The 21,846-nt window shown below is 47.3% G+C and overlaps 1 protein-coding gene across 3 annotated transcripts in view; it reads left to right on the forward strand.

Annotated features, from left to right (window-relative positions):
* Window positions 1–21,846, forward strand: part of rimbp2b (RIMS binding protein 2b) — a 71,530-nt gene that overhangs the window by 46,116 nt on the left and 3,568 nt on the right. For 2 of the 3 annotated variants that reach the window (XM_084023941.1, XM_084023942.1), the window contains exons 9-28: window positions 1,996–2,200; window positions 2,318–2,466; window positions 3,143–3,222; window positions 3,796–3,905; window positions 3,990–4,862; window positions 6,684–6,835; window positions 7,416–8,054; window positions 8,235–8,384; window positions 8,691–8,852; window positions 9,934–10,707; window positions 11,577–11,688; window positions 12,144–12,269; window positions 13,838–14,028; window positions 14,817–14,985; window positions 15,114–15,176; window positions 15,370–15,473; window positions 19,195–19,221; window positions 19,345–19,416; window positions 20,201–20,335; window positions 21,238–21,282. In XM_084023941.1, the coding sequence (XP_083880067.1) occupies window positions 1,996–2,200; window positions 2,318–2,466; window positions 3,143–3,222; window positions 3,796–3,905; window positions 3,990–4,862; window positions 6,684–6,835; window positions 7,416–8,054; window positions 8,235–8,384; window positions 8,691–8,852; window positions 9,934–10,707; window positions 11,577–11,688; window positions 12,144–12,269; window positions 13,838–14,028; window positions 14,817–14,985; window positions 15,114–15,176; window positions 15,370–15,473; window positions 19,195–19,221; window positions 19,345–19,416; window positions 20,201–20,335; window positions 21,238–21,264 (4,320 nt within the window). In that variant the 3' untranslated portion in view covers window positions 21,265–21,282. The remainder of the gene's footprint in view (window positions 1–1,995; window positions 2,201–2,317; window positions 2,467–3,142; window positions 3,223–3,795; window positions 3,906–3,989; window positions 4,863–6,683; window positions 6,836–7,415; window positions 8,055–8,234; window positions 8,385–8,690; window positions 8,853–9,933; window positions 10,708–11,576; window positions 11,689–12,143; window positions 12,270–13,837; window positions 14,029–14,816; window positions 14,986–15,113; window positions 15,177–15,369; window positions 15,474–19,194; window positions 19,222–19,344; window positions 19,417–20,200; window positions 20,336–21,237; window positions 21,283–21,846) is intronic. The other variant, XM_084023943.1, reaches the window with a different exon arrangement.

The following is a 21,846-nucleotide window of genomic DNA, read 5'->3' on the forward strand; positions in this document are numbered from 1 at the left end:
ATGTTTTTATTTTGTAGAGATACTGGGTTTTTATTTTGTAGAGATATGTTTTTATTTTGTAGAGATGTTTTTATTTTGTAGAGATACTGGGTTTTTATTTTGTAGAGATATGTTTTTATTTTGTAGAGATATTATGTTTTTATTTTGTAAAGATACTGGGTTTTTATTTTGTAGAGATATTGTGTTTTTATTTTGTAGAGATACTGGGTTTTTATTTTGTAGAGATACTGGGTTTTTATTTTGTAGAGATATGTTTTTATTTTGTAGAGATATTGTGTTTTTATTTTGTAGAGATACTGGGTTTTTATTTTGTAGAGATATTATGTTTTTATTTTGTAGCTATATTAGGTTTTTATTTTGTAGAGATACTGGTGTGTTCTTTTTCATAGATACTGGGGTTTTCCACCAGTCATAGCAGATGTAACAGTAAGTCCATGTAGTTGGATCCGACGGTGCGTACGGCTCAGTGAACTCAGTGAAATGTCAGACAGCCGTCTTCTGCTGGAAAACCATTAAAACAACCAGAGAAGGCGTCCAGATGACGCTGCTACACAACTGTCACTTTCTCCGCGGACAAAATACTGTTTAGAAAACAGGTGTGTGTGCCGAGGTTTGAGGCTTTGATCGAGCTGCATTATTAGAACTCGACCCGGTGGAGTGAGAACGTGTCGGCCATACAGCCGATGGACTGTATGATGCTACTAAAACCAAGATCTCCTCATTTTACTGATTCTATATTTCATGAACGCAGGGATTCCTTGGTTGTGTGTTTGCTAACAGCATGTCGTCTCCAGCAACGATCTGTGTGCATGACGTGGACTTCCTGTTTTAACGTGGTGGCGTAGCGAGGGCTGCAGCAGCAGGGGGCGCCGCTGTGTGTTGGGCAGAGCTAAAAAACAAATTCCACGGGAGCATCTGGGGGTCAGATTGTTGTTTAACATTGAGAAGTGATCTTTGATGATCAATCATTCAACTTGAGTAATCAACACCTGGAATTTCCATTATACCTGCCCAAACAATATGCTCAGTTTGTCCGTGTTAGTTTGTGCAATTCAGTTTCCTGCTCTTAAAGAATGCGGCTGCTGTGTTTTTATATCTTTATGTTATTGTTAACGAATCCCATGAAAAGACCACAACCAAGTCAATTCATTCCTAAATGTACATGTGAATCTTTTAACACAGATATTCGATATTGTCACAAACCAAACCAATACTTATTTTTACAACCAGAGGAGTCGCCTCCTGGAGGTCAGCAGAGAGAATGCCAGTTTAAGGCTCTTCATGTTTGGCTTCACTTTTCAGAAGCAGACACGCTTGGGAAGGGAGGGGTGATCGACACAGAGATGCAGCTAAATCCTTCACACTGGTCCTTTAAAATAAACCACAATGTTGATGATTATGAACAGCGATGTGTTTCTAATCTCGTTTGGACGACAGTGGAGGTTTGTTAGTGGGACAAAATTATTTTTGGTTTTGGTCTTTTCAAGGGATTTACTTGACAATAATAGAAAAATATAGAATATCATCACCTTCATCCTCTAAGACATGCAGTTTACATATTGCCTTCATACAAGAGCCTCTTTCTGAAATATATTTTCAGTATTATTATAAATGTTAGTGCATGTGATTTGGATATGCTCATTAGTAGTAGGATTTATTATAAGACTGTAATGACCAATCCACATGCTATATGTCCGAATGTAATTTACTCCTGTGTGTGTGTGTGTGTGTGTGTGTGTGTGTGTGTGTGTGTGTGTGTGTGTGTGTGGACATATAGCATCGTATATACATTACGTATACTGTGTGCACTCTAGTTTCTGTGAGAATATTCAGTCCTGCATCCTGTTTCCTTAATTTATCTTGTTTTGTTTGTTTTTTTCCTATGTTTCCCATCCTTCCCCTGTCTGTCCTCCTGTCTGTCCGTCCATCCTCCTGTCTCTCCATCCATCACTCCCTCTCTTGACGACTTGACTCTCCTCCCTCGACCACCGTCAGGCCAAAGTCCGTGAGCTGGAGGAGAAATGTCGGTCCCAGAGTGAGCAGTTCAACCTGCTGTCCAAAGAGCTGGAGAAGTTCCGGCTGCAGGCCGGGAAGTTCGACATCCTCAGCACCGAACCTTTAACTGTGTGTGAATCCCCGGGCTCGCCCAACAAATCCCTCTCCCAGCTGCTCAATGGACTGGCTGCCCCCATAGGAAAAGGTATCTCACTGATGTTTAAAACAACAGATCTCTACATCATCTCCGTCTTCCTTTTGGCCACGTTTGATACGAGCTTCTGTCGTATTGAGGATCTGATGAGTTGTGTTTGTTCTTCAGGCAATGAGGCTCCGACGAGCAGATCTCTGATATCGGAGTTCATCCGTCCGCTGCAGATCGCCGGAGACAAGCCGGAGCTGCTCTCCGTCAAGCCGACATTCCTCACTCGGGGTCGACTTGGCGGCTCGGCGAGGGCGTTCCTCCCCGAGGTAGCCGACGCTCGGTTTGCATCCCACATGTTTTTTTGGACCTTTCTCCATTTGCACAACATCTAACAAAGTTAGAGAAGAGTCCCCCGACAACTCGGATGCCAATGAAATGTGGTTGTCAGGTTTCAGGTGTTGTTGTCAGACAGCAGTTTGTACACATTTTAATCGGACATCCAGGTGGGTTGCAGGTGCAGTTTTACTCCTGCAGGCCGTTTGGGATTGATCAGTGTTTAGTGCACGGGAGGTGAACAGTTTAAATGAAAGCGATATCATGCATATTGTGTGTTTTTGTTTAGTCCATTTGTTGGGGAAGACTTCCAGCATAATCCGGAGCAGACGCTGGGTATTTGTTTGTTTTTGGCATTTTTATACTAAACTCAAAGACCAAACTTCCTGGCCTCTCTGGTTTTGTGAGTTTGAGGAGAAAACACACAGAGGGCAAGTTTGATTGTTTTTTCCACTCTTTTAAATCAGACTGAAGACTTTTCTGTTTGCTGCTGCCTTTCAATAAACACGACATTAATTGCTTGTACTGCACTGTAATTTCTATTCCTCTATTCATTCTTGTTTTTTGTTTTTCACTTATAATGTGTTTTTCACCAATGCTTTTAATGTTTTATGTAAAGCACTTTGAATGGCCTTGTTGTTACTAATAAAAGTGCCTTGCCTTCTCCAGATGGACAAAGAGCTCAGCTCGACCACCAGGTCCAAACCGAGGTTCACGGGGAAAGTCCGTCTGTGCATCGCCCGCTACAGGTCCGTCCACGCAACACGCTGGCATCATTTAGTGTTGTTTTAATTTTAATTCACACCAAAACATCTCCTGGAGTAAACCCACCGCTTCCAATTAGTGCTTTAAAGTCTTTCAAGTGCTCTTACTTTGAAAATATGAGTTGAGACAGGGTGATAATTAGCAGTAGAACCCTTAACATACCTCTTTACAGCAAAGCGGCTGCTCGGTGGAGACGAGTCACGACAGGAATGTTGCTGCGACTCTTTTGCTTCCTCTCCCGGAGCTCCAGGCTGCGGCCTTAAAGATGATTCAGTGTTTCTATCTGGAAAGAAAATTACCTGTCAGCACAAAAAATAATTGGAATCCTCAGAGCACAAATACGTGAAACAGGGCCAGAGATTTAAACCCACACTCTCCTCGGCTCTCTGCCTTTTGTAAAAAAAAAAAGAGAAGAAAAAAACACAGAATAAATATATAATTAAGGAAACAAACTTCATATTTTCAAGGCAGCATTTTTCTTGACATCCTAATGAGAAAGTGGGAATGGTTGACTATAGCAAAGTTGAGCTGTGCGTTTACGTGTTTTTCTTTGCCAGTTACAATCCGTATGACGGGCCTAATGAGCATCCTGAGGCAGAGCTCCCCCTGGTGGCAGGGAAGTACCTCTACGTTTACGGGACGATGGACGAGGACGGCTTCTACGAAGGTCTGACCCGGCTGCTGTCTGCGTTCGCCCACTCTTTCACCCCCGATCACCACGAATACCAAACATCTGCTCTTTGTTTCCCAGGGGAGCTGCTGGACGGACAGCGGGGACTCGTCCCGTCCAATTTTGTGGATTTCGTCCAAGACGAGGAGACCCCCTCGGTCCAACACAGGGACACCGTGGCTAAAGAACCTGGCTACCTCAACCACAGTAGCCTGGCGTCTCAGAGACTGAAGGTTGGCTCGGGGACGAGGACGGGCATCGGCAGCCTGCTGTCGGACTGCAAGCTGGACTGCGTGAGCACCGGCAGCTTGGGCATGGACGTCCTGGGGTCCTCCAGCAACGGCACGGGGACCCTGGACGTCAGCATCGACGAGGTCGGCGAAGACATCGTGCCTTACCCCCGCCGCATCAACCTGATCAAGCAGCTGGCCAAGAGCGTGATCATCGGCTGGGATCCGCCCGTGGTCCCCCCGGGCTGGGGACCCGTCAGCGGCTACAACGTCTCTGTGGATAAGGAGTTGCGGATGAGCGTCCCCTACGGGGGCAGGACCAAGTCCCTCCTGGAAAAGCTCAACCTGGCCACGAACACCTACCGCATCTCGGTGCAGAGCGTGACGGAGCGCGGCCCATCGGACGAGCTGCGGTGCACGCTGCTGGTGGGGAAGGACGTGGCGGTGGCGCCCTACTACCTGCGGGTGGAAGGTATCACGCAGCTCTCCGCAGAGCTGTCGTGGTTGCCGAGCAGCAGCAACTACAGCCACACCATCTTCCTCAACGGTGCCGAGTACGACATGGTGAAGGCGGGGGGCTACAAGTACAAGTTCTTCAACCTGAAGCCCATGACGGTGTACAAGGTGAAGGTGGTGGCGCAGCCGCATCAGGTGCCTTGGCAGCTTCCCATGGACCAACGGGAGAAGAGGGAGATCTCTGTGGAGTTCTGCACTCAGCCTGCAGGTCAGCCTCCCGAATACGAGTCGCATTAGACCTTTTACCTCCTAAACCACAATTCCTCTCTGGCATTTGATCGTATCGTCACGGCTAGACCTTCTGGGGTGTTTGTAGCGATCGCTTCAGGGACGGTAACATCTGTCTGTTGTCTGGTCCTTTGCCGCAGACTGAAACATTGCTGTCGCACAGATAATGTCCCCAGAGAACGCCTTGGTCTTGGTGATTTTTCACCAACAAGTTTCAGCCTCAGCTCTGGTTTTTGTTTGGTGCTAATTAGCAAACGTTAGCATGCCGTCACACACAAATGTCTGGTGAATGTGATTCCCATCTTACCTGCCTGACATCAGCATGTTGACACCTTTAGACTCCTCGTCTTGTTATCCTGCTGAAATCTGCCTTTTTCCCAGCAGCCATGAGGACATGCCGGGTAAACACAGGTGTAATCAATAGCATTAATCAGGGCCCTGTTCCATTTCGGTAGTGTGCATGCTGGCTCGATGGAATGCCTTTAACACTAAATAGAACGGGGCCATAATCAATGTTACACCCGTCTTTATAAAGTTATTACTCGTTAGCATAGTTGCTAACACATCCGGCAGACATGGTGCAACATTTATTTACACTGAAGTCCACCAGTGTTACACTAAATTCTGTGACTCGTCAGATTCTGTCTGCAGACGTAAATAATCCACAGAACACGATCACAAAATACAAATCTTATGCAGAGGAAAAAAAAGTATTCTCTACACTTTCTTCTTCATGCACCCGGTTTTGAAAACATGCACGAATTTGCAAAAGCTGATTTGCGATCACGCGATCCGACGGGTCACAGAATGTGGTGCAACACCTGGAGGTTGAGGAACGCGCTCTTAGCTCTGTTAGTGCTGACATTTAAATGTTCGTTGATGATAAAGGAGGTAACGTTGCTCTCCGGCACAACCGTGATAAACACTCATGGAAGAAGCTGAATGGAGAGGTCTCCTCCTCCCACAGGAGAAGTGAGAATGTAATAAAAGTGATCGTCTGGTTTCGGTGTGTGTAGATGAGGAGGTGCAGATAAAACACACTCCGGTCATGTTGCTTCAGAGGGTGACGATTTAACCTTTTGCTGTTATTATGAAGTCAAGTAACGGATAGAAGAAGAGGCTGATGAAGGACACAGAGAGGCGGGAGGCGGTCGGTGTTTCCTGTTGGCACGTCCATGAACATGTTGTGTCAGCGTCGGTATCAGTCGGGGACTTTGTTTGGAGGCTTTCACTCTCAGCATGTGTGTTTCCAACATTTCTTCATTTCTTCTTCTGCAATATTTGAGTCTCCCGGAGCCTCCGATGCAGCTCGGAGATGCTGCTGCTGCTGCGTCCGCCGGCTGCGTGACTGCAGGGAGCAGCAGCAGCACAGATGGGCATGTTGTTTAGTATGCAGGCGGCACCGACGGCCGCGGAAACAGCAAACTGTGGAGGGTTTCGTTGTTGATGGATTTTGTCAGCGAGAAATCTGCCAACAGGATGTGGATGTTTACGCACGCTGCTGTTGGAAAACGTGTATCACAGATTTTTTTTTTTTAAATATCTTTTTTTTTAACAAAATAAAATTAGAACAAAATTGTTTGGGTTAACCTCAAAGTCACAAATCCCTCTAGGAAGGGGATACATGTTTTATAATACTTTATAAGGTAGTGTTGGTTGTATTTCTGATGGGAGGTGAGGCTGTGTAGATGTGAGACAGATGATAATGCAGATCCCAGAAGAACAGGTTGTCTGTGTGTAAAGTCCTGCAGGTCAGCACCTTGTATCTCCCCTCACCCAGTGTGTGTGCTGTGCTCCCCAGGGCCTCCTCTCCCTCCCCAGGAGGTGCAGGTCCAGTGCAGTCCGACTCCGGGGGTCCTGCAGGTCAGGTGGAAGCCGCCGCCTCTGACGTCTTCAGGAACCTCCAACGGCGCCAGCGTCATCGGCTACGCCGTCTGCACAAAGGGACAGAAGGTACCACCAGATAAAGAATACAGGACAGGTCTTCTTCTTCCTTGTGGTGACTTCTGTTGAGTGGTGCTCTGTCGCCATCTCCTGGAGAAATGATGTAATGCTGACAGGCGGATCTAACTTTTAAAAGCAGGCTTGTTGTGTGTGCAGATGTCTATTAACTATGATTATATGCAGGGTTGGTATGGGTGCTGGAAATCCTTGAAAACACTTGAATTTTAGTGTGGTGTTTAAAATAACATCTCATTTAATGTGATGAACGAGTGACATACTAAGTAGACTGAATACTGACCATTGGATTGATACAAATATGGAGTTTACCACAGCTGGAAGGTGCTGGAAAAGCATGAAAATGCACCTTGAAATGCTTGGAAAGTGCTTGAAGTTGACTTTGGAGAAGGTGTAGGAACCCTGATATATGCAGTTTAATTTTAGACCCAAACAGCTGGATAGAGAAACTAGAGTATATTGAGATGTATTATTATTGTTATTATAGAAATGAATACAGGATAAGTTTGTAGAAATGTTGTCTCCTGTCAGCTGGTCTGGTTCGATCAGGACTCTGGTTCCTCTGTGAATGTAGATCGCGGAGGTCTTGTACCCGACAGCGGACTACGTGACTGTGGAGCTGAACCGGATCCAGGGTCTGGAGGCCAGGGAGGTCATTGTAAGGACGTTGTCCACACAAGGAGAGTCCCAGGACTCGCCGGCCGCCACCATCCCCAACAACCTCCTGGGCTCTCCGCGCCTCTCCCACCGGACTGCTGCACCCCCCCACCCCATGTCCCACCCGCTGCCCCACCCGGCACACTCGCAGACCCACCCCCCGTACCCGTCCACGTACCCCCCCAACCACCCTCAGCCCCAGGTGCAGCAGCCCCCGCCCCAAGCCCAGCCCCACACGCTGCCCCACGCTCAGCCCGTCTGCCAACCCCCGCCTCCCCCCCCTCCCGTCCAGACCCACTTCCAGCGCCACCCCATGCCCAAGTCCAAACCGCTAGTAAGTGCCAGAGAGCCAGAAACCAAAGACCTGTGGGAGCGCTGCCCCTCCCCGCTGCCCCCCATGCGTGGAGCCAACCTGGAGCCGCCCAGCTTCCAGCCGCGGCGGTCGCCGTCCCCTCAGAGGATCCTGCCACAGCCTCAGGGAGCCCCCATCCCCAACACCATCGCCAAGGCCATGGCCAGGGAGGCGGCACAGCGGGTGTTCGCCGAGGGCAACCGGGTGAGTTAGGGATCGAACTGGAACCATCAGTATTCATCTCAACGTCTCAGAAATCAGATGAATCCTCATGCAAACGGGAAATATCAGTTCTAAAATCCATGAACGACGAATGATGGAAAACTGAACTGTGATGATGGGAATGCTGCACTAATTTGAATCTAATGTTGTGTCTCTGATCAGGTGGAGAAAAGGAACATCTTCAGCGAGCGAGGGAACAGCTTGCAGCCGCTGAACTCCGACGAGGAGGAGGACGGCTACGACTCTCCTCACGCCAGGAGGCGAGGAGCCTCGGTGGATGAATTCCTCAGAGGCTCCGAGTTGGGCAGACAGGTACGTAGAAAACTACAGGAAAACTACAGGAAAACTACAGGAAGCAGCAGCAGAGTCTGCATCGCTGGTTTCTGGTTGCATGAAGGGAAAACAAGCTGAATTAAATCAAATCCCTCTTACTTTAAAGAGTATTCATGCATCAATATTAGGCTTTTTGCTAGAATATCCTATATTTTAAAAATGTTTTTTCATAAATCAAATTTTTTATTGTATTTTAATATGTATGAATAATAATTAAAAAACGTCTTAGGGAAGGAGGAACGATCTCTGAACTGCCACAGAATAAAAGCCCTATTGCCCCCCCAGCACCATCACCACCACTACAGCCACAGCGAGGACTACCACACGGAGAGCAGCCGGGGCTCCGACCTGTCCGACATCATGGAGGAGGACGAGGAGGACCTCTACTCCGAGATGCAGCTGGAGGAGGGCCGCCGGCGCAGCATCAACTCCCACAACACGCTGAAGGTAACAACACCGTCACTCCGGCAGCGTCCGGGGGGGACAACGGAGCAGGGTGCTCTCTAACACAGGCTCGTGGCTTTGCTTAGCTGAGCCGCCCCCCCCACCCAGCCTGCTCCTTAGTCCACCAGGCTCATGATGGCTGTTTATATGTACGGCATGCTGGAGGGGACGTTCTATACATGTCTTTTTTTTCATGGTTTGCATTGTGATGCTCTTTTATCCTGTCAAAGTGAAAGTACTACGCTGTACTGAAGGGTCATGGCATATCAAGCACATGGGAATCTCATTTAAGTGAGCACTTAAATGGAAAATGTTCACGCTTGGTTACGTCCGTCACGTCCTGAAGTTTGATTTTCTTTCCTGCTGTTGATGTAAATGTTGGTATGATGGTGTGTTCATGTGGTCCGTCCGTGGCTGATCCGCTCCTCTGCTCCCTGCAGAGGTTCTGGTTGGGTTATCGCCGTGGAAACGTACAGCCACTTGTTGTTGTCATTCGTGTATCGACTCTTTGAATACACCGATGCCGTGTCTCCTTTTTGTTCCTCCATCTCATTTGTAAATCGCTGCTGCACATAAAAAATAAATATGCACAGTAACGATACAGTTTTACTTTTAAGTAGATATTGTTCAATATGAATCTGTCAAATTGTTTTCTGTGGGCGAGTTCTGTATGTGTCACTACATTTTTGATGGTTTGATTCTGACTCATTCTTCATTCTTCACGTTTTCATTTGTACGTCTGCTGAATCACATTTTCTCTTCTGATATTTATCATTTCTCCCTTTTCTTCCTCAGTTCTCCTCCACATGTGCGCCTCCTCAGATTCCCGTTCGGAGCATGCCATCTCCTCCTCACCACAATGACACTGCATGTCTTACTACATTGCCACAAATGACTAATTCTGTCTTTATTTTGTCTTCTTCCCCCATTTGTTCTATTCCCATACTGTGTTGTTTCCTTTTCAACCCTCCTCACACCAATCTCAAACCCCAACCTTGTGAATTGAACTAACTGAACTGTGAACGTGTTGTTGGGACTTTTGTGATGCTGACTGTTTCGCCTGGCGGTCCTTGGACCCCCGAAGGCGTATTACAAGCGCCAGGACCTGGCGGAGGAGCGGGACTGCTGGGACCTGCAGAGGGAGGTGGTGAAGCAGAAGTCGCTCCGCAGCAAGCGTCTGCACAGCATCCCCGAGGTGGCCGAGGAGGAGGCGGACTGCGTGGACGCCATGGGCCAACGGCTGCGCTTCGAGGAAGGGGGCGGGCGCCCGGGGACGCCACACGGCCAAAACCACCAGCAGCACCGCAGGGCGTACGCCCACGACGCCCATATGCACGAGTACCTCGCCCCGGGGAAGAACTCCTCCCGCTCCCTGCATCGTCAGCGCTCCTCCCCTCGTTTCACCGACGGCCGTTACCACGCCGACGTGGTGAGGCCCAACCGCCAGAACACCAAGAGCCCCGACAGCGGTCTGGACTGCGGCAGCGAGGAGGAGGGCTCTCTGGGGCGGGGCTATCGGGGTTACTACGGCCACGGGAGCCCCATGCGGGGGCCCGTCCACATCATCCACTGCGAGGGCCCCGTGGAGCGGCGGGCGCTGGCCATGGGCCGCAAACGGACTCTGACCCGCCAGTGCAGCATGGAGGAGGAGTACGCCGACGTCATGGCGACCGCCGCCAAGTCGGTGCACACGGGCGACTTTAGGAACAGGGATCACTTTGGGCCGGGTCGGGAGCCCCGGAACTACTCCAGGGACGGGGCCCTGAGCGAGGGCCGGCTCAACGAGCTGGTCTATTACAGCCCCCACAGGGAGGCTCGGGCCCAGTCCTGGTCCAGGCTGAACCGGGACCAGCCGCTGGTGTGTGATTCAGACTTTCTGCTGTATTTCCATCAGCAAGCTGCAGCTCATTTTCTCAATGTTGTCTGTTTTTGATTTGGTTGCTTTATTTACGATTCCTTCTTTTCATTTGGCATCCTGTTTTGAACGAGTGTTTTATTTTTTGCTTGTACTCGGAGCGTCAGGTGGATTTTCAAAGTAAAAGCTTTCGATTACCTAAAGGCCATTTACTTTAAACGTTTTGACTTCTCATGTCTCGGAGGGGAAAAGGTTTCATTTAGAAGGACGAGCTGCTCCCATCTTCTCTTTATGCTCTCCTGTCTCTGCAAGCTTCACCTGTCTGTCTCTCTCTCTGCAAGCCGCCGGCTTCACCTGTCTCACCCTCCAGAGCCGCAGACGCTCCGAGGCTTCATTTCACTGCTTCACACACGACGAGGCTTCTTCCCATACGCATCATCGCTGCAAACGTCCTCCGTCACCGTTTTCCATCCGGAGCCCGACGTCATAATAATCTTCATCTTCTTTCTCTCATTTCTTTGCTCATCATCTTCTTTTGTTGCCATTTGCTTCCTCACGGAGGAGCTGACATGCACAGAACAAAACAAAGCAAACAAATGGTCTTTAGCTAAACATCTGACCCCCGACCCCCCGTCCATGTCGTTGTGTTGGGGGTTGATTTGATTTCCTTGTGTTGATGGTTCGTTGGGTTTCCTTATCGTTTCTCTATTATTTTGCCTCCTTAAGGACAAATGGAAGTCATTTGCTCTTCTGGTTTTTTTTTAAGGTTGTGTTAACAGGATTCTTTGAATAAATGTGAACGTCCTCACGACGAGGGACGGTTTGTAACCGCCTGCCCTTTTTCTTTTGTTTCGTTTGTTTTCACTCTAAAGATCATTGGGAACTCAACGTCGCACGGGAATGCCGACCGCCTGCTGGACCACTCGGGGAGGAGGCCGGTCCACGGCGGCAACCCCCCCCAGCATCGGCCCATCCCATCCATCGGTTAGTGAGGTCACCACACGAGGAGACGCCTCACCCCCCACCCCAAACTGCAGGGATGTTTTTGTGCTGTTTATATACCGTGTGTCTCCCCTTTTACCCCAATGTGAGCTTAAAACCACCACGTAGACCCTTTTATTTTGGCGATCTGTGGCCGTCTCATCCTCACCGGCTTGGATTTCGCAGCCCAAAGTGTTCTCACGCAGCTTTTGCAGGAAAGTTCGAAATCTGTTTGTTGTGGGTTAACGCTGTTTTGACCTGACCTCAGTGCAGACATTGCTGTTTTACACCCAGCGACTCCAGAGTTGTTGCCTTGTATACACCCCTCCTCCCCTCCTTCCCCCCACCTCAGGGCGACCTCATCATCCTACTGTCTCAGCATGAGTGAATGAATGGGGGGGGGAGTGTGTGTGTGCGGGGATCTCTGACCGTAACGCTGTGATTGGTGTCTCCCGTAGAGATCACCATGGACAGTAACAGTGAGGGAAGTGAGGGGAACCTCTCACCCGTCAAGGAGGATGTTTACTATGGCAGTGTAGCTCGGCGCAGGATATGGCAGTCTATGACCTCAGAGGATCAATATGGTATGTGGTGCAGCTGACTGTGAATAATTCACCTTGATACGGCCAGAAAAGGCCAAGCAATCCTTTCTTGAACATATATATATATATATATATTCATATATATATTTATATGTTTATATATGGTGGTCTCTGTTCTTTGCTGGAGAATACGTTTGTTTAGCTTAGCTTAGCGTAGCTGAATAAAGCTGACGGGGGAAGACTGGCCACTTTTTTGTCCGGAGAATGAAAATCCCTTCCCTGTTTGTACTCCTTCAACCTTCGACCCCCAAGAAAACCTCACTCCTACTCTTCCCATTCACCCTCCATATCCCCCTCTGCAACGGAGCGCCCACCCTCCTCTTCCTCCTTCCTTCTCCTTAAACCAGCAGCTCCCCGTTTGCTTTGATTTTGCATGACGAGAAGGAAACACCTCGGCCTTGTTGGCTTCACTCGGGTTGCATCATCATCGCCATCGCCATCAAAGTCGAACACCAGAGAAGCACAAAACAAAAAAAAATCACATTTCAGTTATATAGCGAGTATTGGTGAGGTTTGCGATGTCTTGGAACCACCATTAAAACATGACATGGTGATCCAGCATGGGAACTGATATCAAGCATCCCCTCCCCCCCCCCGATATCTGCCAGGAACTACCGGAGTATTTGATGTGTTATCTACCCTGAGGAACGAGCCTCCTTTTACCCTCCCTTTTATTGGCGCTGCACTTTGTTTCCTACGACAGCGTATTAGAGCCACTAAAAAAAAAAAAAAAAAAAGAAGCCGAAAGAGGCGGCAAATAGTGTCAAATTTGCGAGTTTAAAAGTGTCAAATTTGGGAGTTTATTACGATGCTAAGAACCAACATTTATGCAAGGTAACTTCGATGATTGTAGGCATTTTATGTTGGGTGATGCTGTTGATGCTTATTGTTGGTTTTATTTATATGAGGACAAATTGTCATCTTATGAGTGTTTATTGATCAGGCCGTTGGGCTAAGATGCAAATTCTCGGAATATTGCCCCCCTCTCTCGACTCCGCCTTTTTTCCCCCTACAATGGCCCTGATACGCCGTCATAGTTTCCAGATGTGGCCTTAAAAGAAACCCAAGCATGACAGCACACCTGCCCTCGCTGCAGGAAGCACTCTCCTCCTGGCCGCCGGCGTCCGATCCCGGGGACGGCGTGCACGTTGAATCAGCCTCTGTGAGATAAGGCAGTGAAACAGCAATGAACAATGTTGCAGTGTTACTCGTGTCCTCCTGGTGTTGCACAGTCATTCAGTCCCCCCCCTCCCTGCTTGACATGTGTTTCCTGTGTTTGCCGTGTTGTACTGTGCTGTGATGTCACGCCAGCGAGCAGAGATGTGTGAACAAAGAAGTGCTCAGATTGTTGTAAAAAAAGCATCTTTTGCTTTTAACGTAAAACAAAGACTTAATGATGATATCTGAATGTCTCTTTTTTCACACATGCGTCTCATCGCCTCTCCCCTGTCAGCTCTAACAGAGAGACATCTTCTGCTCTCATTGCCTCTACAGCCAGCGTGGCTGTATAAGGCTGGTAGTAGCAGCAGAGGCCTCCTCTATGTTTTCAGACGGCTTTGGCGGGCGCAGGCACGGGGGGCGGGGGCGCCGTTCCCCGGACTACTACGAGGAGTCGGAGCCGGAGCCGGAGGAGGCGACCCGGGTGTTCGTGGCCCTGTTCGACTATGACCCCATGTCCATGTCGCCCAACCCTGACGCCGCCGACGAGGAGCTGCCGTTCAAGGAGGGCCAGATCATCAAGGTGCTGGGCTTGAGTCTTCTTCGGGTCTTGGCTAAGAACTTAAACGGGCATTCACACCAAACCCAGTGCAAATGATTCACAAGAGGAAATTACATATAAAGTCAATGCAAAGACGCAACTTGTCACACACAAATGTCATGAAGCCAATCAGTGTGTCTTCACTCGTAGTGAATCAGAAATGAGAGACGAATCATATCGTAGCGGTCTGTGGTCTCCCGGTCTGTTTCATAGAGAGACCAGACCAGACTATGAGTACAGACCAGAAACCGTCTGGGGTCCAAACAACAAGGTCGCTTCCGTATTTATGCCAAAACTACATTATTTTTGCGGAGCAGTTACAGTGTTAGAGTAGCCTAGCTCTGATCGAGCCGGACTCCATTTAGAAAACAAGCATTTTAAAAGTTATTTTTGTATTGTCTTGTGGACTTAATAAATCACAGTTTTGGACATAATACCAATTGTTGTCATTATGTTGTTACTTCGGCATCATATTTATCCGTTTATTGCAATTTAATCGCAACAAAGTTGTTTGATTTTGGCGCATTCCGTTGTAGTAAACCAGCCGATGTATTAACTACTATTCACAGTGAAAACAGCTCAATTAAATTCACTGAGCAGGACGGCACTTGATTACCTGGCGTATCTGACACTTTCACAACATGTGCAAAGCAAAAATGTTAAACCTAATGCAAACTTTTGTTTGTCATGAACGCCCCATCAGAATTCCATGCAGACTGTAGCAGGTTTTATGGTTTTCTGCCCACTCACACTTTGTTGTTTCCTTTTAGGTCTTTGGGCATAAAGACACAGACGGCTTCTACAGGGCGGAGGTCCGAGACCGCGTGGGTCTGATCCCTTGTAACATGGTCTCTGAGATCCAAACGGAGGACGATCACATGATGGACCAGCTCCTCAAACAGGGCTTCCTGCCACTCAACACTCCTGTAGAGAAGTTAGGTGAGACGCAATCTTCCTTCAGGACATTTTATTTTCTTTATCTGACCAACTTAATGCTCTGCTAAACTGATACATTTCTCCTTTTTTTCTGTACTCTTCCCGCTTTGTTTTTCTGCTTTCCTGTAAAGTGAACTGTGACCGATTCAAAGATGGCCGCTCAATAAATCGCAGATCCAGAAAATCAAAGAGAGGTCCGTGTCCAGTGAGATGCTTCTGCTTCATCTTCACTGCTTTTCCCCCCACCAAACCTATTCTTACCTTAACTGCTCATTTCTATTATATTTGCTTTTGTTAAACCAAGTTTTTATTCATCGTCACTGGTCGTCACATCCTTCAGTTTTTACATAATTTCCACCCGTCTATTATTACCTTTCTTCTCCGTAGAGAGGAACAGGCGAAGCGGCCGCCAACATCCAATGTCGACGGGGCGGATGGTGGCTCTGTACGACTACGACCCCCGAGAGAGTTCGCCTAACGTAGACGTCGAGGTACCGTCCTCCCGTCACGCTAACAGACACATTCAAACAAAGTTGTGAGATTTAATGTTTTTAATTCAGCATTTAAAGGAATAGTTTGACATGTTATTGTACGGGTTTATTCAGACTTTGTCGAGAAGTTCGATACCACTCTCTCTGTTGAACCATGAAGGCATGGCTAGCTTAGCTTAGCACAAAGACTGGAAGGTGGAAACAGCTAGCCTGGACCTAAAGCCCACTAATTAACGTCTTATTTTTTTAATCCGTACGAAAACCAAAATCTAAACAAACCACAAGTTGTATTTTTAAGGGTTTTTCAGAAGGAGCCAAGCTAGCTGTTTTTAGCTACTTCCTGTCTTATTATGTTGTTAAGCGGCTGCTGGCTAGCTTCATGTAAAAGGCCCTCGTCCAAGAAATCTTCCGGCATTTCAGTTTTTATTCTGACAAATGCAGTTCCTTCCAGATAGAAACCAGGCTGTCTTCACGTCAAGCTAAGCTAACGGTCTCTAGCGTTAGCATCAGACCTGCAAACTCCTCAGAGGAAAAAAGGTGACAGTGTCACGGGGGGGATTTTTTTTTTTGATGGTACTATGCAAATGACACTAGTCTGAGCGTGACTTAACAAAACTCAGCATACTTTTTCAAAAATCATTGTCATTGAGGGATTTGCGCGGTAGCCAGGCGACCGTCTCATCCAATGGCGAGCTCAGTTGGCGCTGTGTGCTTCAAGATTCCAATTGGCTCAGAGAAATGTCAATTATAAGAAAGATTCTGAAGCAAGTGCTGAGATTCCGATTGGCCCAGAGAAATGTCAATTATTATTGTTCAATAACGAAAAACCATGCAAAAGTGCATTCAACCTTTCTCCGTGAACAAAAACTACAGCTCCCATGATGCCCCCCGGCAAACCAGGAAGTGCAGCCCCCACGTCAAGTGCCGGTCCCTGTGATTCACTCATCAAAACTAAACAAACAAGTATGGATAAACACGGATGGAACAACAACGTTATAAATCCAAATATTATCTTTATGTGCCACAGCTTCACCATTTCATTAACTTTTAACTTCTATTGTCAGTAACTTAACTGCTTGGATCTACCGGAGCATAGCGTTATCGCGTTTGCTTTAACGTACAATACAGGGGAGCGGACAAAACACAGAGCGACGATACAGCATAGCGTTAGCAGACAACATGAAAGCACACAAGAAATAAGAACTGAAGGTGCGTGTCCACAGGCAGCGGTGTTTCCCCGCGTCCCATTCATTGTCTATGTGAAAAGCCGTGCAATGCATTCTGGTAGCGTCGCGGCGAATGTCGAGAGACGGCGCGTGAGTTGGCCGCTCCTCATTTGCCTAAAGTTGAAGTCGAATCTACTTTATGCTAATCAGAGGCGCCGGGCTCGACTCGCCGCCTCGGGAACGCTCGCAAAAATGTGTTGTTTAAAGGAGAGCGCCTGTCAATCATCCTCTAGTGGCAGCCCACCAAGCGTGCAATACCGGGAAGCGGCGCGTCCACTCGCGTTTAAAATCGCCCCTGTGGACACGCACCTTGCGGCGTTCACACCGGACGCGATAGACGCGAATACAATCGCGTGAGACGCGTGTATCGCGCCGCTTGATCATTTTGGACTATTCGCGTCATTCGCGTCTTTCGCTTCATTCGCTTCATTCGCGTCATTCGCGTCATTCGCTTCACCCTCCTCCTCCGCCTCGGGGTACCCGATGCCAGAGTCCGGGAGCCTCCTCCGGGAGCCACGTCCCTCGCACCTCTCCCCAGAGTCGGGGCCACATTCGACCTCAGATCAGACGAGACAACCCGCTGAATTTAAGCATATTACTAAGCGGAGGAAAATAAACTATAGGATTCCCTCAGTAGCGGCGAGCGAAGAGGGAAGAGCCCAGCGCCGAATCCCCGTCCGACGGGCGGGCGGACGTGGGAAATGTGGCGTACGGAAGATGCCCGGTGTCGCGCGGGGGCCTGAGTCCTTCTGATCGAGGCTCAGCCCATGGACGGTGTGAGGCCGGTACGTCGCGCCGGGGTCCGGTCTTCCCGAGTCGGGTTTGGTAATGCAGCCCGTCCATCTCAGCTCATTTGTCTGTCGGCTTGAACTCGTCGCTGATTGGATGTCGCGGCGCGATGCCGCCTGAAAAGTTCGATATTTTCAACTTTATTCGCGCCGCGTCTCATCGCGCCAGACGCTCCATTCGCGCCGCCTCCGCCTGAATCGCGTGTCATCGCGCCATTTACATTGGTTTTCAATGTAGAGTCGCCGCTCAATTCGCGTCTATCGCGTTCGGTGTGAACGCCCCTTTAGCTTACCAAGTGGCTGCATACCGGGTTGAAAGTCAGTACAAAGAAACTACTCTTGCGCTTCCTTTTCACGGAGTAAACACCGGTCACATGGACCCACATTCACCCATCTCTTAAAGAGGAACTACACCATTGGGCTGCTGAACCTCGAACGGTTCTCAATGAATATTACTTGCGGGATTTTAGCTCTGGATTAACATACACAAAAATAAAAAATAAACTACACAAATGACATAACTGCACAGAAAACACAACAATAAGAATGATCCAATAATTGTTCGCAATTCTGGACCCCCCCCCCCCCAAAGAAAACTCTCCGGTTCTACACGATCCACGTGAATGACCAAATTGACCAAGAAAACGGCGATTGTCGCCGAAAAGCGACAAGTTTGCAGCTCTGTAGCATAGACACAGTGGCATCGATCAATGCTTTTAAGTGTGATTCAATGTGTCTAAGCTAACGGTGTCTAGCGTTAGCTTAGACACAGTGGCATCGATCAATGCTTTTTAGTGCAATTCAGGTCAATGTGTCTAAGCTAACGGTGTCTAGTGTTAGCATAGACACAGTGGCATCGATCAATGCTTTTAAGTGTGATTCAATGTGTCTAAGCTAACGGTGTCTAGCGTTAGCTTAGACACAGTGGCATCGATCAATGCTTTTTAGTGCGATTCAGGTCAATGTGTCTAAGCTAATGGTGTCTAGTGTTAGCATAGACACAGTGGCATCGATCAATGCTTTTTAGTGCAATTCAGGTCAATGTGTCTAAGCTAACGGTGTCTAGTGTTAGCATAGACACAGTGGCATCGATCAATGCTTTTAAGTGTGATTCAATGTGTCTAAGCTAACGGTGTCTAGCGTTAGCTTAGACACAGTGGCATCGATCAATGCTTTTTAGTGCGATTCAGGTCAATGTGTCTAAGCTAACGGTGTCTAGCGTAAGCATAGACACAGTAGCATGGATCAATGCTTTTTAGTGCGATTCAATGTGTCTAAGCTAACGGTGTCTAGCGTAAGCATAGACACAGTAGCATGGATCAATGCTTTTTAGTGCGATTCAATCTGTCTAAGCTAACGGTGTCTAGCGTTAGCATTGAAACAGTGGCATCGATCAATGCTTTTTAGTGCGATTCAGGTCAATGTGTCTAAGCTAACGGTGTCTAGCGTTAGCATTGAAACAGTGGCATCGATCAATGCTTTTTAGTGCGATTCAGGTCAATGTGTCTAAGCTAACGGTGTCTAGCGTTAGCATTGAAACAGCGGCATCGATCAATGCTTTTTAGTGCGATTCAGGTCATGTGTTCGCAGCTGAGGATGAATCAGTAAGTGACAGTTAGCAGTTAGCACTGTAAGCTAGAGGATTAAATTAATTTCCCGTGCTGTTTTTCCTCCCAACGCCACCGTTCACCCACTCTCACCTTCCAGTATGACGGCAACAGACTGACGGAGGAGGTGAGTCAGGTTTGATGCATATTTACACACCTGCATTAAGATGCATCACATAGATTTGGAAGAAGAAAGCATTTCTTAACTCAATCAAACCCCCAGTTATCAGTGTTTTTTCTTCTTCTTCAGGCTGAACTGACTTTCTGTGCCGGGGACGTCATCACAGTTTTTGGTGAAATAGACGAAGACGGCTTTTACTTTGTAAGTGTGTCAAACATTTCTATTTCCATGCTTGTTTTGAGCATCAGCTTCTGTTTTTTTTTATTCTTGCTATTTAGAGCAGAATGAATCCTCAGGTAAGATACAGTTTACTCCGGACGTGTGAAGTGGGAGGATTTATTTTCTGCATTGAACAAAATCTCTCAGGTTTGCTCAATGAGACTCACTCACGTGCAATATCTTCTCCTCCCTCAGCTTAGTATTTAATATGTATTTATTCTCTCATTTTTATTAGACATTCAGGAGTCAAACCCAGCAGAGGTCACATTCAGGGTCAAACCCAGCCGAGGTCTCAATCAGGACAAAACCCAACAGAGGTTACAGTCAGGGGTCAAACCAAGCAGAGGTCTCAATCAGGGCAAAACCCAGCAGAGGTCACATTCAGGGTCAAACCCAGCAGAGGTCACATTCAGGGTCAAACCCAGCCGAGGTCTCAATCAGGACAAAACCCAACAGAGGTTACAGTCAGGGGTCAAACCAAGCAGAGGTCTCAATCAGGGCAAAACCCAGCAGAGGTCTCAATCAGGGTCAAACCCAGCAGAGGTCACATTCAGGGTCAAACCCAGCAGAGGTCTCAATCAGGGCCAAACCCAAGAGGTTACAGTCAGGGGTCAAACCCAGCAGAGGTCACATTCAGGGTCAAACCAGCAGAGGTCACATTCAGGGTCAAACCCAGCAGAGGTCACAATCAGGGTCAAACCCAGCAGAGGTCACATTCAGTGGTCAAACCCAGCCGAGGTCTCACCCACCCTTGTGTCACCCTCAGGGCGAGCTCAACGGACACAAGGGCCTCGTCCCTTCCAACTTTCTAGAAGAAGTGCCTGACGACGTGGAGGTTTTTCTCACTGACTCGCCGTCCCGATTCCCCCAGGACACTCCTGCACGGATAAAGACCAAACGGGTACATGCTCCCTCGCAGTACTAGCCCCGCCCCCCCTCACCCATTCACTCACACCCCCCCCCCCCCCCACCTCTCTCTCCTTTTAGTACCCGTGTCTGTTGCGTTGGCGTGTGTCTCATTCAAGTATGATGGGATTTTTCTGACTTTGGAGCATTTACACTGTAAATAAATATAGATGTCTCAACGATCTATGAAAAGAAAAGAAAAAAAAACGTTAAGACTAATACTTTGACAGAGGTACTTTTATTTTCCATGTTTCCTGCTGTGAAAGGGGGGAAGCTGTGCATTGTGTGATCCGCTGTATTCATAAAGCATTCTCACCCGAGAGCAAAAAAACGTTTCGGACTTCGAGCAGTTAACTTTTTTTTTAGCATTCTAACAGATGCTTTATGAATATAGTCTGTGTTATTGATCTCCAATAATTTCATATAGAGTCTAATAGTTTTGTTGTACTGAGAGATGATCTATATGTAGTCTGTAGCGCAGCATGTTCCAATAGTCCAGATGCATGAAATCCTTCATTTTATATAAAGATACGTTTAGTGAGGTACAAACTTTCTGTTTGCTCCCCGAAACGCCACCTTTTGTATTTTGCTTTTCTTGTAAAAAAAAAAAGTAGCACGGAAAAAAGGTCACTTTTTGTTGCCATCGAGAGAATCCTAATTATTTAGTAAAAAATGTAAATATACAATGTATTTTTGTGTTTACCTTATTAATGCAAATTGTTGAAGTATTAATTGTCATCAGGATTATTTCCTTGTGTTCTAAGTTGTCAAACTGTTGAAATGCCATCACCATATATATAGATATATATCTACACATAGATATATATCTATATTTATATATATATATTTCTTTTTATTGTTTTTTTATTTCTTTTCCTCACCCGCTTGGCAAAACAGAAGAAGAGTGTTCATTTCACACCTTAAAGGCTCTGTTTCCGTCACGTAAGTGAGCAACTGAGAATACCATGTTTACGCTCCCCTCGTCTAATGCAGATGACTCGGTCCCCGTTAGTATGCAACATGTGTACTTTATATATTTATATATATATACGACATTCCCTCAGCAGTTTCCTCTTTGTGTTGTGAGAGAGAGCCCGGCCAATGCATTAGACAAGAAGTGTGGTATCTTCAGTTGTTTCTCTGAGTGTTGTACATGACAACGTCTGTCTCCTGCAATAAGTCTCCTGCTGTAACTCATGCTGAGCTAAAAGGCCGCTGTTTTTACCCCCCCATACTTTAACATGGGCCATTCCAACATATAGGCTCCGCCCACAAAGAAATCCAGAAAAACCTACGATTCTATGCAAAAAAAATACAAATCTTTTCTCTTTTTTTAAAAATCAAAATTGCATTTAGGTTTTAAGGTCAAGTAGATTGCCACCTAATCAATATTGATTTGAAGTGAGACTGGAGCTTTTTGCACAGCAGTTAACCAGAAGTACAAATACTTTGCTACTGTACTTAAGTAGAACATTCAGGTATCTGTACTTTTACTTGAGTATTTAT

This window comes from Eutrigla gurnardus (assembly GCF_963514095.1).
Source record: "Eutrigla gurnardus genome assembly, chromosome: 13".
Lineage (NCBI taxonomy): Eukaryota > Metazoa > Chordata > Actinopteri > Perciformes > Triglidae > Eutrigla > Eutrigla gurnardus.